Source organism: Aquarana catesbeiana, linkage group LG13, assembly GCF_042186555.1.
Source record: "Aquarana catesbeiana isolate 2022-GZ linkage group LG13, ASM4218655v1, whole genome shotgun sequence".
NCBI classification, from domain to species: domain Eukaryota; kingdom Metazoa; phylum Chordata; class Amphibia; order Anura; family Ranidae; genus Aquarana; species Aquarana catesbeiana.
Genome location: NC_133336.1, coordinates 230,314,100 through 230,331,979, shown reverse-complemented (window position 1 = coordinate 230,331,979; position 17,880 = coordinate 230,314,100). Strand labels below are relative to the sequence as shown.

Here is a 17,880-nt window from a genome sequence, read left to right as displayed (position 1 = left end):
GTAATTACATGCCCCTGTTAAACAGGGACAGAAAAATTGGGCCTTAGGCAATGGTGGTGGTGCCCTAAACCAAAAATATTGTTGGAAGCTAGCATCATCAAGATTGAGGGGTAATAGGATAGTCACTCAGCATAGGCAGTCTTCAAGGAATCCCACATCCATATAAAAATCAATCAGTTACATCAGCATCAGGTGCTTGATAGCTGCTGATCCAAGACTGATTCATTTTTATGAATGTGAGCCTATCAACGGAGTCTGTGGACAGGCACACTCTATGATCCGTTACAAACCCTCCAGCAGCACTGAATATGCATTCAGAAAGAACGCTGGATGCAGGACAGGCCAGTATCTCAATTGCATATTGAGCAAGTTCTGGCCAGTGGTCCATCCTCAAGACCCAGTAACCCAGTGGATGCTCTGTTGGAAAGGTCTCCAAGTCTGCTCTTGCCCTTAGATATTCCTGCACCATGTAATGCAGAAGCTGGCGATGGTTGCTTGAACCAATCAGACCTTGGTGCTGAGGACTGAAAAATTGTCTAAAGGCATCGGTTAGCCGGCCACCTTCTCCACCGCTCTTCCTTTGACTGAACGAAGCCTCAGAAACATGTTGTCCAGCACCAGCAAATTGTAACCTCCCAGGGTGTGAAAATGTGTTGCACAAGCCTTTCTTCAAGGCCTCCTGAAGAAGGCAGAATGAGTTCTGCAACCTTACCCTTATAACATGGATCAAGAAGGGTTGCCAGCCAGTAATGATCCCTCTCCTTGATACCACAAGTTCTAGGGTCCTTTCACAAGCTTTGCAGAATCAGGGACGCCATGCAGCATAAGTTTGCAGAGGCATTCGATTCTGAATCCTCTGGGTCACTAAGCATCACATTATTCGCAACAACCTCCTCCCAGTCACGTACAACTCCTTGGGTTTCTGGGGACTGAAAACCATCCCTTGAAGACTGCTGCTGAGTGTTATCCTCCACATCCATGCTGACACAATCCTCCTCCTCTTCTTCTTGTGTGTTTGGCGGGCCCACAGGAATACTATCTGGATAAAGGGGGCCTTGAGAGGTAAGGAAGACCTCCTCCCGCTGTTCTGCCTCAAGTGCCCTGTCCATTATTCCATGAAGCGTGTGCTCCAACAGGAAGACAAGAGGGACAGTATCACTGATGCATGCAATTTCGCTGCTGGGCATGTCACACATGAGGTGGTTGGTGAGCAGGTTGCATTCCCTTTGAATGTCAGCCAGCCTAGCACTGGCATTGTATGACTGGTGTAAATGACCACAGAATTTTCTGGCCTGCCTCAGGAGATCCTGTAAGCCTGGGTACCTGCTCAAGAACCGCTGGAGTCAGGACATGTGCCAAGCATGGACATGGGACAAGTGTCCCTGTTGGAGGGTGGAGAGAAGGTTGGTGCCATTGTTGCATACAACCATTCTTGGCTGAAGCTGGCATGGCATCAACCACCTCTGAGCCTACCCCTGCAGAGCTGACAGAATCTCTGCCCCAGTGTGGCTTCTGTCCCCTAAGCAGACCAACTCAAGCATCGCATGGCATCTTTTTGCCTGAGTGCTTGCGTAGGCCCTTGAATGCTTACGGAGCACCACTGGTTCAAAGGAAAAATCTGCAGAAGAGGCCATAGAGGAATAAGAAGAGGAGGGGGTGGAGGAGAGAGCTGTGGCAGAATCCCCACTAGCTTTTTGGAGGCGTGGTGGTGGAACATGCTCCAACAATACTGAACCCTGTCCTGCATCCTTCCCAGCTGCCAGCAGAGCTACCCAGTGTGCCGTGAAGGAAAGGTAACATCCCTGCCCATGCCTGCTAGACCATGAGTCAGCGATAATAAGCACCTTACTGCTGACCGCCCCTGTCCAATGATGCCAAAACATTGCCTTCCACATGCCGGTACAGAGCTGGAATGGCCTTCGGTGAAAAGAAATGGTGTTTTGGAACCTGCCACTGAGGTACAGCACATTCCAAAAATTCACGAATGGGGGCAGAGTCAACCAGCTGAAAAGGCAGCAGTTGCAATGCTAGCAATTTGGCCAAGCTAGCATTCAGACGCTGAGCATGTGGATGACTGGGACCAAATTTCTTTTTACGGTTTAGCAACTGGGGTAGGGAAATTTGCCTGCTAAAATCAGAGGGTGGTGTACTGATAGCAGATTGGCTGCAAGTACATGGAACACCTATTGCTATACCTTTATTCCATTCCAGTGCAGGTTTTTGAGAGGACTGGAGGTATAGTGGGGTTGGAGATCCCAGATGAGGAGCAAGGAGAAGTCCGCCTTTTTCTTTGATGTGGGTCTTTCAAGTGCTGCTGCCAACGGACTGCATGGCAGGTCATCATATGTCTGTTCAAGCATGTGGTGCCCAAGCGGCTGCTGTTCTGGCCACGCTTAATCTGCTTCAGACATAGGTTGCAAACAGCAATAGTGCGATATGCTGCACACATGTCAAAAAAGGCCCACACCAAGGAACTTTTCAAAATCAGCGGGGAGTCAGCAGTGCCCTGCACCTGTGGAGCTCTGCGGTGTGATGCAGTAGGGTGGCTGCCCTTAACCCCCCTGGCGGTATGATTATGTTGGATTTTAGGTGCTGAAAGCTGTACAATTATTTTGCTTAGAAGTTTGGCATTTTATATTGTAGGCCTGTAATTCTTAGCAATAACACACTTAAATCTGTCCAAACAAGAGTCTAGTAGATATCCCGGGTATGATAAGTTTGAAACACAAAACCATAAATTATAATATAATAAATAAATATAAATAATTATAAAAAATAATAATATAATAATAAATAAATGACTTTCCCCACGATTCACTATCGCTCAATTCTGCAAGTTTTCTAGTTTGCTTTTGCTGTTTTCTAGCTGGTCTAAAACCACTTTTGATGTAAAGGGACACTTTTTGGTTGCTATGGACAATCTCCAGTTTCCAGGCAGAAAACAGTATTTATAATATAAAACTGCATGCAGGGCATTGGACAAAGCACTAGGGACACAAGAGATGTGAAATAATTTCATACAGTAATGTAATCTGTAAGATTACAGTATACTGTATGTATTATGATTTTTACATTTTTTTAATTTGCTGCGACACTCGCAGGGAATGGAGCCCTGCACACAGAGGCTTCGGGTGAAGGACAGAGCCCACGGAGACATCAGGGGGACATCACAGGATCCTGGGGACAGGGTAAGTATACCACACCAGGATCCTGCAATGCAATCCAGAGTGTGGCTCAGGGTTACCGCTAATGGTACTGAAATTTAACCCCGAGCCACACTCGGGAAAACCACCAGGGAGGTTAAGCTGCCCCCTAGAGGACATCCTGCCTCATTGGATTTGTGCCCTTCCTCCTCCTTTCTTCTCTCAGGCACTCAAGTACAGTCCGTGACCTCATCATCCCCCCCTCCTCGTCACTGGAGCAAACTTGGCAGTATGCTGCAGCTGGGGGAACATGGCTGCCAGTTTATTGTCCTTCTTGGGCATCCCCTCTCTCTAGGCTCACGTTACTCCCTTCCTCAACCTGGGAACCATCATTGTAGCCTTCAAACTGCTGCGCATCCTCCAGCAGCATGTACCCGACACTGTGGTTGAATAATTCTGGGGACTCCTTTGTGCATAATGGTGGGGCTACGGAAGGAGTGACTGTTGACATGGAGCCAATGGAATAGGCTGCTTTGGCAGCTGCATTGGAAGGCAAACTACTGTGAGCCTGGGTGACAGAGAATGATAAGGATGGCTCATCCCTAGTTACTACCTAGCAAACTAAATTTGTTAGCAACCCTACCTACAACCAGGGTGCTACAAATACAATTGGCACCTGCCTACGTGCCTATTATATATCTGGATATTGCACCCAAAACAGTATGAATGTCTAAAAGTAATCTACAATTGGACATAACTAATACTGACTTCATATCATATCCTCACCATATATCTGGATATAGAGCCCATCACTCATCTTCCTCACAGTGTCAGATGTCGTCTTCACTTCACAGGTATAATTCCCAGAATCCTCCAGCTGAGATGACCGCACTCTGTATGTATCAGATACATCGTAACCCTGCACAGACCGCCCATCTCTGTAGAAGGCAAAGTGCAGCTCTGTGCCGCCTCTGAGCGGATCCAGTCTGGTGTCACATCTCACCGTCATCTCACCTCCTTCTATTACCCTGGACGGGGTCACTTTTATTTCCGGGGCGGAGATCTCTGGAAGAGGAAAGGATGACAATGATTGGTCAGTTTGAGTTCTATTTCCTCATCATGTGACTGTCAGAGAATAAAGAAATGAAAAGTGTATATAAGGCTAAAGTATCATTGGAACAAAGCCATTCTTTTAGGTTTACATCCTCACCATGTATCTGGATATAGAGCCCATCACTCATCTTCCTCACAGTGTCAGATGTCGTCCTCACTTCACAGGTATAATTCCCAGAATCCTCCAGGTGAGCTGACTGCACTCTGTATGTATCAGATACATTGTATCCCCGCACAGTCCGTCCATCTCTGTAGAAGGCAAAGTGCAGCTCTGTGCCGCCTCTGAGTGGATCCAGTCTGGTGTCACATCTCACCATCATCTCATCTCCTTCTATTATCCTGGACGGGGTCACTTTTATTTCTGGAGGAGAGAAGAGCTCTGGAAGAGGAAATTGTTAGAAATGATAAATTATGGGAATACATTATTTATTCTCTAAATGTTGATAATCGCACAATGCTGTGCAATGGATGTAAAACAATTTCTATCCATGTTTGACATATGCCTCATTTCCACTGAGCGGATCGATGCAGTTTGAATGGCCTAGAATGGTCCGGTCTATTCTGGTGAGCGTTTCCACTGCAAGTGGGACCACAAGGGGCCATACAGGGTTTAGAAAAAATGCCTCAGCATAGCACAGCAGAGGGTTTTCTGTCAGCCGATCAGTGGAATGTGTCGTAGCTCCGCCCTAACCGAACCGTTCCATTTTCTATGGCCCCACACCTGAAGCAGGCCCCTGAATGGAGCGGTACGGTTCGGTTGTATGGGCCTCTTTCATAATGGAAACACCCAAAATAGCGTACCGTACCGAACCAAACCGATCCGCTCAGTGGAAATGAGGCATAAATTGACCTGTTGTATCCACTACAATAATACACGTCAATAGAGAACCCGGTATGGTCAGCTTTGTCACAAGTCATTTATTCTATCTGTATGTATATCTGGATGGTGAGTGGTAAACCGAGACACGGGAGGAAGCCAACACAAATATACAAACTTCAATTGGTCAATCTACTGAATGATAACTGGGCTCAGAGCTCCAGTGCTGCAGGGGAGTCCAGTCCCCCTATATAAAATATTAAAGTAGTTGTAAACCCTTCCATATACCCAGTGAAGGGACTGGTCTCAGGTGATACACAGAGATGAAACAAATCCTCCTACACAAGTTGTACCTGTTTATCTGCAATATTCTCTTCTCTACAGACTTTCAAAGTCCAGAATTTATGTGCTGGTGCCACAACACTGTAAGTCCTCACAGTTACTCTTGGTGGGCACTGGAACAGGCCCTGCTGTGAAATATTATATCAAGAATTGTAATTACATGACCCTGTTGAACAGGGGCTGAAAATTGGGCCTTTGGTGGTGATGGTGGTGGAGGTGCTGGTGCCACAACACTGTAAGTCCTCACAGTTAATCTTAGTGGGCGCAGAAACGGGCCTGCTGTGAAATATACGATCAAGAATTGTAATTACATGCCCCTGTTGAACAGGGCCAGAAAAATTGGGCCTTGGGTGGTGGTGCTGGTGGCACAACACTGTAAGTCCTCACAGTTACTCTTGATGGGCGCTGGAACGGGCCCTGCTGTGAAATATTATATCAAGAATTGTAATTACATGCCCCTGTTGAACAGGGGCAGAAAAATTGGGCCTTAGGCACTGGTGATGGTGCCACAACACTGCAACCCCTCACAGATACTCTAGTTGGAACGCAGGAACGAGCCCTGCTGCAAAGTATTGCATCAAAAATTGTAATTACACGCCCCTGTTAAACAGGGGCTGAAAAATTGGGCCTTAGTCACTGGTGCTGCTGCCACAACACTGCAACCCCTCACAGATACTCTAGTTGGAGCGCAGGAACTAGCCCTGTTGCAAAGAATTGCATAAAAATTTGTCATTATATGCCCCTGTTAAACAGGGGCTAAAAAATTGGGCCTTAGGCACTGGTGCTGGTGCCACAACACTGCAACCCCTCACAGATACTCTAGTTGGAGCGCAGAAACTAGTCCTGCTGCAAAGAATTGCATCAAAAATTGTAATTACATGCCCCTGTTAAACAGGAGCTTAAAAATTGGGCCTTAGGCACTGGTGGCAGCACCCAGAACTAAAAATGTTCTTACAAGCTATCAGCATGATCATTGAGGAGGAAGAGGATAATTACTTAGCATAACAGGATAGTCACTCAGCATCAGCATATGCAGTCTTTGAAGGGATCTGAGATTTCAAAAAAAAATATTCAGTTACATCAGCATCAGGTGCTTGGTAGCTGGTGGTGATCCAAGACTGATTCATTTTTATGAAGGTCAGTCGATCGACCGAGTCAGTGGACAGACGCACCCTGTGATCGGTTACAAAGCCTCCAGCAGCACTGAATGTGCGTTCCGAAATAACGCTGCATGCAGGACAGACCAGTAGCTCAATTGCATACTGTGCAAGCTCTGGCCAGTGCTCCATTCTCAAGACGCAGTAACCCAGAGGATTTTCGGTGGGAAAGGTGTCCAAGTCAGATCTTGCCCCTAGGTATTCCTGCACCATGTAAAAAAGACGCTGGCGATGGTTGCTGGAACCCATCATACCTTGGGGCTGTGGACTAAAAAATTGTCTGAACGCATCGGTCAGACAGCCACCTTCCCCACCGCTCCTTCTTTGACTGACCGAAGCCTCAACAACACGTTGTCCAAAAAGAGGAGTTTGTAACCTCCCAGTCTCTGGGAACGCTTTGCACAGACCTTCCTGCAAGGCCTCCCAAAGATGTTTCATCCTCTGCGATGGCAAGATAAGGTCCGCAACCTTACCCTTGTAATGTGGATCAAGGAGGGTTGCCAGCCAGTATTGGTCCTTCTCCTTGATACCATGAATACGAGGATCCTTCCGCAGGCTTTGCAGGATCAGGGAGGCCATGCAGCGTAGGTTTGCTGAGGCATTCGGTCCAGAGTCCTCTGGGTCACTAAGGACGACATGGTCTGAAGCCACCTCCTCCCAGCCACGTACAAGTCCATGTGTTTCTTGGGACTGATCCCTTAAAGGCTGCTGCTGATGCTGAGTGCCAGGCTCCACCTCCATATTGACACAATCCTCCTCCTCCTCCTCCTCCTCTTCCTGTGTGATCGGCAGGCACGCAGGAACACTGTCTGGATAAAGGGGGCCTTGAGAGCTAAGGAAGTCCTCCTTTTCCTGCCTCTGTTCTGCCTCAAGTGCCCTGTCCATTATTCCAGGCAGAGTGTGCTCCAACAGGTGGACAAGGGGGGCAGTGTCACTGATGCATGCACTGTCACTGCTCACCATCCTCGTGGCCTCCTCAAATGGTGACAGGACAGTGCATGCATCCCTGATCGTGGCCCACGGGCGTGGGGAAAAAAAACAAGCTCCCCTGACCATGTCCTGGTGCCATAGTCGCACAGGTACTCATTGATGGCCCTCTGCTGCGTGTGCAGCCGCTGCAGCATGACCAATGTTGAGTTCCACCTGGTGGGCACGTCACTGATTAGGCGGTTCTTGGGCAGGTTAAATTCCTTTTGGAGGACAGCCAGCCGAGCACTGGCATTATATGACCAGCGGAAATGCACACAGACTTTCCTGGCCTGCCTCAGGACATCCTGTAAGCTCAGGTACTTGCCCAAGAACCGCTGCACCACCAAGTTAAGGATGTGAGCCAAACAGGGCACAAGGGTCAGTTGTCCCTGTCGGAGGGCGGAGAGGAGGTTGGTGCCATTGTCGCAAACCACCATTCCTGCCTTAAGTTGGCGTGGCGTCAATCACCTCTGAATCTGCCCCTGCAGAGCTTACAGAACCTCTGCCCCAGTGTGGCTCCTGTCCCCCAAGCACACCAGCTCAAGCACCTCATGGCATCCTTTGGCCTGCATACTTGCGTAGCCCCTTGAATGCTTATGTAGCACCGCTGGTTCCGAGGACAAAGCACAGGAAGAGGCCATGGATTAAGAAGAAGATGAGGGGGTGGAGGAGAGAGGTGTGTCACAATCATTAGTAGTGGCATTTTGGAGGCGTGGTGGCGGAACAACCTCCAACACTACTGCACCTTGTCCTGCATCCTTCCCAGCTGCCAGCAGAGTGACCCAATGCGCCGTGAAACTTAGGTAACGTCCCTGTCCATGCCTGCTGGACCATGAGTCAGTGGTAATATGCACCTTACCTCTGACCGCCCTGTCCAGCAAGACCAAGACATTGCCTTCCACATGCCGGTAGAGAGCCGGAATCGCCTTCCGTGAGAAAAAGTGGCATTTGGGTACCTGCCACTGAGAAACCACACATTCCACAAACTCACGGAAGGGGGCAGAGTCTACCAACTGAAAAGGTAGCAGTTGAAGTGCTAGCAATTTTGTCAAGCTAGCATTCATCCGCTGGGCATGTGGATGGCTGGGAGCGAACTTCTTTTGGCGGTGCAGCAGCTGGGGCAGGGAAATTTGCCTGGTACAATCTGACGTCGGTGTACCGAAAGCAGATTGCCCGCAAGTACTTGGCTGTGACACACCTAATTCTACACCTTCATTCCTCTCAGTGCAGGTCTCAAAGAGGACTGAAGGTATAATGGGTTTGGAGATCTCAGCTGATGAGGAGCAAGGAGAGGTCCTCTTTGTTCTTTGGTGTGGGTCTTTTAGATACACTTGCCAACGAACTGCATGGCAGGTCAACATATGTCTGGTCAAGCATGTGGTGCCCAAGCGGGAGATGTTTTGGCCACGCGAGATACGCTTGAGACATATGTTGCAAATAGCAGCGGTGCGATCTGATGCACTCGTCTCAAAAAAGGCCCACACCAAAGAACTTTTAGAATAACGCGCAGAGACAGCAGCGCCCTGCACATGCAGAGCTTTGTGGTGTGATGCAATCAGTGTGCTGCCCTTAGGCTGGCCCCTGGAGGGCATCCTGCCTCGTTGGTGATGTGCCTCCTCCTCCTCTCACCTATCAGGCACCCACGTTGAGTCAGCGACCTCATCATCCCCTCCCTCCTCTTCACTGGAGCAAACCTGGCAGTATACTGCAGCAGGGGGAGCATGACTGCCAGATTGCTGTCCTTCTTGGGCACCCCCTCTGTCCGTGCTCACGTTACTGCCTTCATCTAGCTCAGTATCATCATCAGAGCCTTCAAAATGCTGGGCATCCTCCTGGAGCATGTACCCAACACTGTGGTCAAACAGTTCGAGGGACTCCTCAGGAGGACATGGTGGGGCTAGGGAAGGAGTCACTGATGCCATTGAGCCGAGGGAAGAGGCAGCTGCTTTGCCAGACAAAGTACCCTGAGCATTGGTGAGAGAGGATGAGGAGGATGAGGACGGCTTGGTCATCCACTCGACCAAGTCTTCCGCATGTTGCGGCTCAACGCGGCCAGCTGCCGAAAAAAAGGCCAATTGTGTTCCATGGCCACGTGCTGATGGGGATGCACCATCTCCACGACCAGCACTGTTGCCCGACACAGAGCCTGCTTGCCCTCTTTTATTGGCTTGTGACTGTCTGCTTCTCCTTGTTGGCCTTCCAGACATACTAATGGCCTGTAGCTGCAGTAAGCTGGGATATATATATATATATATATATATATATATATATACTGATACTGCAGCTAGCAAAATCAACTGCCTGCCTGTAGTATGAGAACACCACCGACCTTCTACAGGTAGCTTTAGCTGAACACTATGCAAAGGTCGCACTACACTAACGTGTAAATAATTTAGCTGCCTGCGGTAGTGATAGGATCGGATAAACACCACCAACCTTCTACAGGTATCTTTAGCTGAACACTGTGCAGAGGTCGCACTACACTAACTTGTAGCTTTAGCTGAACACTGTTCAGAGGACGCACTACACTAACTTGTAGCTTTAGCTGAACACTGTTCAAAGGATGCACTACACTAACTTGTAGCTTTAGCTGAACACTGTGCAGAGGTCACACTAAACTAACTTGTAGCTTTAGCTGAACACTGTGAGGACGCACTACACTAACTTGTAGCTTTAGCTGAACACTGTGCAGAGGTCACACTAAACTAACTTGTAGCTTTAGCTGAACACTGTTCAGAGGACGCACTACACTAACTTGTAGCTTTAGCTGAACACTGTGAGGAGGACGCACTACACTAACTTGTAGCTTTAGCTGAACACTGTGCAGAGGTCACACTAAACTATCTTGTAGCTTTAACTAAACACTGTGAGGTGTTCAATAAGTGGCTCAAAATATTATATCAGCTCCCCAGCGCTAGATTAAAAATAAACAACGCATATTCGGAACGGATCTCCCTTGAGATGGGGACTAGGCAGGGGTGTCCACTATCGCCCCTGCTGTCCGCCCTAGCAATGGAGCCTTTTGCAGTGGTAGTAAGAAACTCACCAGGTCTGCAGAGTTATAAAAGAAAAGGGGGTGAGGAAAGAATAGCGTTATTGCCGACGACGTTTTGTTATTTTTGGGTGACATGGGGCCATCACTAGTAAAGGCAATGTAGTTGGTGGAAGGTTTTGGGAGGGTATCGGGGTTAATAGTCAACTGGGAGAAATCTACTCTTCTCCCGGTTGACTCAACTACTGGTTCTCTCCCTCAGTATATACCCTGTTTCAGGGTGGTGGAGAAGTTTAAGTATTTGGGTAGAGTCTAAGCCAACAACCCAACCCATTATATTAGAGATAATCTAGCTCCGCTACTAGAAAAGTTTAAAAGGAAGAAAGACATCTGGTGTCGACTCCCCCTGTCTGTAGCAGGCCGGGTAAATTTGATTAAGATGATTTGGATGCCACAATTATTGTATATACTACATAACTCACCGGTTTGGATTGGGAGGGACTGGTTGGTAAAAATAAATTCTCTTTTTCGCGAGTAAATATGGAGGAAGGGCCAGGGCAGGATTAGTCTTCAAACCCTGCAGCGCCCTAACAGGGAGGGGGGATTGGCGGTTCCTCATCCATATAGGTACTTCCTGGCGGCTCAGTTGCAACATCTGGGGGGGTGCGAACATGGGGGAGAGGTGAATACCAGTGTAAAAATTATGTTATCAGGTAAACCGCATAAATCCTTAGCAGGTGCACTGGAAGCCGGGTCTCTAAGATGCGCACTTCCAACATATAAATTGGTTATAAAAGTCTGGCAGTTAGTGAAGGCTGAGATGGGATATAGGGGTCTTACGGAGTTTTCACCTATATGGCAGAATGGGCAGTTGCAAGAACTACAATCTATAGGAACAAATAGGTTGTGGGAAAGGTCGGGAATAATTAGGCTGGCTCAAATATTTGATGGCAATATCTTAAAGTCCTTTTCGGACTTGAGACGGGAGTTTGGAATTCCCAAAGAAACATTTTATTGTTATCTCCAAACTAGGCATGCATTAGATAAACAATTTAAGACTAAGGCGTTGGAATGGTGTAGTGCGCCGCTGCTTACCAAGGTGGTATGGATATCTAGCCTTAAGGGCCTAATATCAGGAATTTATGATCAATTAATGGCCAGGGCAACGAGTTTAGTCCCACTTTCACGCGCAAGGGAAGGATGGGGGGCCGATGTGGGGAAGCTGAGGGACAATCAGTGGGAGAGAATCTTGGAGCTTGGTCCTCTGGTGTCCCTCTCTCCGTCGCAGCGGGCTTCGCACCTCTTATTGGTGCATAGAGCCTATTACACCCCCAAGAGGCTGTACAGATTCGATCGAAGATCAGACGACAAATGCCCCAGATGTCTAAAGACAGGTGATCTTATACATATAATGTGGAGATGCCCGAAACTAGTCAGGTATTGGACTGAGATCCTAAACATTATAGAAGCTAGGTTTGGGATAAGATTAGAATATGAGGCCAAATCCTGAGTGCTGGGGCTAATCAGTAAGAATATAGGGGACAGGCACATAGACATTGCAATTGTACGATGTTTATACCAGGCGAGGAAACTGATTGCGAAAACATGGTAATCAGTGGTGCCTCCTACTCCCGAAGATTGGGTCAGAACAATGAACTCAGTAGTAAGAACAGAAAGGACAATTTATACTAGAAGGGGAAGCTACAGGAAATTCTTAAGGATATGGGGCTTATGGTGCCAGGGAATGAGCAATGAAATATGAAACCTTACTGAGGGTAGGATTATAAGAATGAGGGATTAGACGCATGTGGTTATAAGTATTAAGTACTGATCTTCTAATTGGGTAACAAGATCTGCCAAGTTGTAGATATGGCTAGATTAATAGAAACAAATGTGTGGGGTGGAGGGTGGGTAACAGGGTGATAGGGGTGGGGAGTGGCAAGGGGGTGGGGGGGGGGGTAAAGCATAAAGTATGGTTAAGATAATATGCCTATGATGAGTCTGGGTGTGTTATGGGGTAACGATTGTTATAAAGGTGTGGTTTTTTACACTATTTATGATGTATAATGTATAATCTGGAAAACGAATAAAAACTATTTGATTTAAAAAAAACACTGTTCAGAGGACGCACTACACTAACTTGTAGCTTTAGCTGAACACTGTGAGGAGGACGCACTACACTAACTTGTAGCTTTAGCTGAACACTGTGCAGAGGTCACACTAAACTAACTTGTAGCTTTAGCTGAACACTGTGAGGAGGACGAACTACATTAACTTGTAGCTTTAGCTGAACACTGTGAGGAGGACGCACTACACTAACTTGTAGCTTTAGCTGAACACTGTGCAGAGGTCACACTAAACTAACTTGTAGCTTTAGCTGAACACCGTGAGGAGGACGCACTACACTAATTTGTAGCTTTAGCTAAACACTGTGAGGAGGATGCACTACACTAACTTGTAGCTTTAGCTGATCACTGTGAGGAGGACGCACTACACTAACTTGTAGTTTTAGTTGAACAATGTTCAGAGGATGCACTACACTAACTTGTAGCTTTAGCTGAACACTGTTCAGACGACGCACTACACTAACTTGTAGCTTTAGCTGAACACTGTGAGGAGGACGCACTACACTAACTTGTAGCTTTAGCTGAACACTGTGCACTACACTAACTTGTAGCTTTAGCTGAACACTGTTCAGAGGATGCACTACACTAACTTGCAGCTTTAGCTGAACACTGTGCAGAGGTCACACTAAACTAACTTGTAGCTTTAGCTGAACACTGTGAGGAGGACGGACTACACTAACTTGTAGCATTAGCTGAACACTGTGAGGGGGACACACTACACTAACTTGTAGGTTTAGCTGAACACTGTTCAGGGGACGCACTACACTAACTTGTAGCTTTAGCTGAACACTGTGAGGAGGACGCACTACACTAACTTGTATCTTTAGCTGAACACTGTGCAGAGGTCACACTAAACTAACTTGTAGCTTTAGCTGAACACTGTGAGGAGGACGCACTACACTAACTGTAAATAGTCTATCTGCCTGACTGTGGTACTAATAGGATCAAAAGAACATCAGCAATTTTCTTCAGGTAGCTGTAAATACTGTAACATTCGTATGTACATTCGTATAGAATGAATTTGAACTTGAAAAGAAAAGACTATTAGAGTATAGAAAATAATAGAAAAGAAAAGCATAGAAAAACAATAAAAAAAAATTAAAAAAATATTATATATATGTATTCTATTGCTTTATGATTTTATATTCTATTTTATTGTATTTTTTAGAAAATCGATTACTATTGTTTTCAAATTTGATTCGAATTTGTTTTCAAATTCGGTTATGTTTTCGAATTCGATTCAAATATGTTTTCGAATTCGATTTGACTATGTTTTCGAATTCGATTCGAATTTGTTTTCGAATTCGATTCAAATTTGTTCGCTTTTTTTTTTGGTATTCGTTTAAATTCATTACTTTTGTAATTTGGAAATTCGGATGCATTCGCATTTCCGAATAATGAAAAATTTGTCCGAATTTCAATTCGGAATGAAACGCAATGCACATGTCTACTCCTGCCACCTACACTGATCCCTCTCCTGACACCTACACTGATCCCTCTCCTGACACATACACTAATCCCTCTCCTGACACATACACTAATCCCTCTCCTGACACCTACACTGATCCCTCTCCTGACACCTACACTGATCCCCCCTGACACATACACTGATCGCTCTCCTGACGCATACACTGATCCCTCTCCTGACACATACACTGAACCCTCTCCTGACACATACACTGATCCCTCTCCTGATGCATACACTGATCCCTCTCCTGAAGCATACACTGATCCCTCTATTGACACATACACTGATCCCTCTCCTGACACCTACACTGATCCCTCTCCTGACACATACACTGATCCCTCTCCTGACACATGCACTGATCCCTCTCCTGACACATACACTGATCCCTCTCCTGACACCTACACTGATCCCCCCTGATACCTACACTGATCCCTCTCCTGACACCTACACTGATCCCCCCTGACACATACACTGATCCCTCTCCTGACACATACACTGATCCCTCTCCTGACACATACACTGATCCCTCTCCTGACACATACACTAATCCCTCTCCTGACACATACACTGATCCCTCTCCTGACACCTACACTGATCCCTCTCCTGACACCTACACTGATCCCCCCTGACACATACACTGATCGCTCTCCTGACGCATACACTGATCCCTCTCCTGACACCTACACTGATCCCTCACCTGACACATACACTGATCCCTCTCCTGACACGTACACTGATCCCTCTCCTGACGCATACACTGATCCCTCTCCTGAAGCATACACTGATCCCTCTCCTGACACATACACTGATCTCTCTCCTGACACCTACACTGATCCCTCTCCTGACACATACACTGATCCCTCTCCTGACACATGCACTGATCCCTCTCCTGATGCATACACTGATCCCTCCCCTGACACATACACTGATCCCTCTCCTGACACCTACACTGATCCCTCTCCTGACACATACACTGATCCCTCTCCTGACACATGCACTGATCCCTCTCCTGATGCATACACTGATCCCTCTCCTGACACATACACTGATCCCTCTCTTGACACTTACACTGATCCCTCTCCTGACGCATACACTGATCCCACTCCTGACACATACACTTATCCTTCTCCTGACACCTACACTAATCCCCCCTGACACATACACTGATCCCTCTCCTGACACATACACTGATCCCTCTCCTGACACCTACACTGATCCCCCCCGACACATACACTGATCCCTCTCCTGACACATACACTGATCCCTCTCCTGACACCTACACCGATTCCTCTCCTGACACATACACTGATCCCTCTCCTGACACCTACACTGATCCCACGACACACACTGATCCCTCTCCTGACACACACACTGATCCCTCTCCTGACACCTACACTGATCCCTCTCCCGACGCATACACTAATCCCTCTCCTGACACATACACTGATCCCTCTCCTGAAACCTACACTGATCCCCCCTGACACATACACTGATCCCTCTCCTGACACATACACTGATCCCTCTCCTGACACATATCCCTCTCCTGATGCATACACTGATCCCTCTCCTGAAGCATACACTGATCCCTCTATTGACACATACACTGATCCCTCTCCTGACACCTACACTGATCCCTCTCCTGACACATACACTGATCCCTCTCCTGACACATGCACTGATCCCTCTCCTGATGCATACACTGATCCCTCTCCTGACACATACACTGATCCCTCTCATGACACATACACTGATCGCTCTCCTGACGCATACACTGATCCCTCTCCTGACACATACAGTGATCCCTCTCCTGACACCTACACTGATCCCTCTCCTGACACCTACACTGATCCCCCCTGATACCTACACTGATCCCTCTCCTGACACCTACACTGATCCCCCCTGACACATACACTGATCCCTCTCCTGACACATACACTGATCCCTCTCCTGACACATACACTGATCCCTCTCCTGACACATACACTAATCCCTCTCCTGACACATACACTGATCCCTCTCCTGACACTTACACTGATCCCTCTCCTGACACCTACACTGATCCCCCCTGACACATACACTGATCGCTCTCCTGACGCATACACTGATCCCTCTCCTGACACCTACACTGATCCCTCACCTGACACATACACTGATCCCTCACCTGACACATACACTGATCCCTCTCCTGACACGTACACTGATCCCTCTCCTGACGCATACACTGATCCCTCTCCTGAAGCATACACTGATCCCTCTCCTGACACCTGACACCTACACTGATCCCACGACACACACTGATCCCTCTCCTGACACACACACTGATCCCTCTCCTGACACCTACACTGATCCCTCTCCCGACGCATACACTAATCCCTCTCCTGACACATACACTGATCCCTCTCCTGAAACCTACACTGATCCCCCCTGACACATACACTGATCCCTCTCCTGACACATACACTGATCCCTCTCCTGACACATACACTGATCCCTCTCCTGACACCTACACTGATCACCCCTGACACATACACTGATCCCTCTCCTGACACATACACTGATCCCTCACCTGACACCTACACTGATCCCCCTGACACATACACTGATCCCTCTCCTGACACATACACTGATCCCTCTCCTGACACCTACACTGATCACCCCTGACACATACACTGATCCCTCTCCTGACACCTACACTGATCCCTCTCCTGATGCATACACTGATCCCTCTCCTGACACATACAATGATCCCTCACCTGACACCTACACTGATGCCCCTGACACATACACTGATCCCTCTCCTGACACAGACACAGATCCCTCTCCTGACACCTACACTGATCCCCCCTGACCCATACACTGATCCCTCTCCTGAGACATACACTTATCCCCCTGACGCATACACTGATCCCTCTCCTGACATCTACACTGACCCCTCTCCTGACACCTACACTGATCCCTCTCCTCACACCTACACTGATCCCCCTGACACCTACACTGATCCCCCCGACACATACAGTGATCCCTCTCCTAAAACATACACTGATCCCTCTCCTGACACATACACTGATCCCTCTCCTGACACATACACTGATCCCTCTCCTCACACATACACTGATCCCTCTCCTCACACATACACTGATCCCCCTGACACCTACACTGATCCCCCCTGACACCTACACTGATCCCTCTCCTGACACCTACACTGATCCCCCTGACACATACACTGATCCCTCTCCTGACACCTACACTGATCCCCCTGACACATACACTGATCCCTCTCCTGACACCTACACTGATCCCTCTCCTGGCACATACACTGACCCCTCTCATGACACATACACTGATCCCTCTCCTGACACCTACACTGATCCCTCTCCTGACACCTACACTGATCCCTCTCCTGACACCTACACTGATACCCCCTGACACATACACTGATCCCTCTCTTGACACCTACACTGATCCCCCTGACACATACACTGATCCCTCTCCTGACACATACACTGATCCCTCTCCTGACACATACACTGATCCCTCTCCTGACACCTACACTGATCACCCCGACACACACTGATCCCTCTCCTGACACACACACTGATCCCTCTCCTGACACCTACACTGATCCCTCTCCTGACGCATACACTTATCCCTCTCCTGACACATACACTGATCCCTCTCCTGAAACCTACACTGATCCCCCTGACACATACACTGATCCCTCTCCTGACACCTACCATGATCCCCCTGACACAT

General features: G+C 47.8%; 1 protein-coding gene across 1 annotated transcript in view; it reads right to left on the bottom strand.

Moving 5' to 3' along the window:
* Window positions 1–17,880, bottom strand: part of LOC141116697 (Fc receptor-like protein 5) — a 166,870-nt gene that overhangs the window by 93,236 nt on the left and 55,754 nt on the right. Inside the window, exons 4-5 of the mRNA XM_073609089.1 lie at window positions 4,354–4,635; window positions 3,930–4,208 (exon numbers count right to left, since the gene is read on the bottom strand). Coding sequence (XP_073465190.1) covers window positions 3,930–4,208; window positions 4,354–4,635 — 561 coding nt within the window. The remainder of the gene's footprint in view (window positions 1–3,929; window positions 4,209–4,353; window positions 4,636–17,880) is intronic.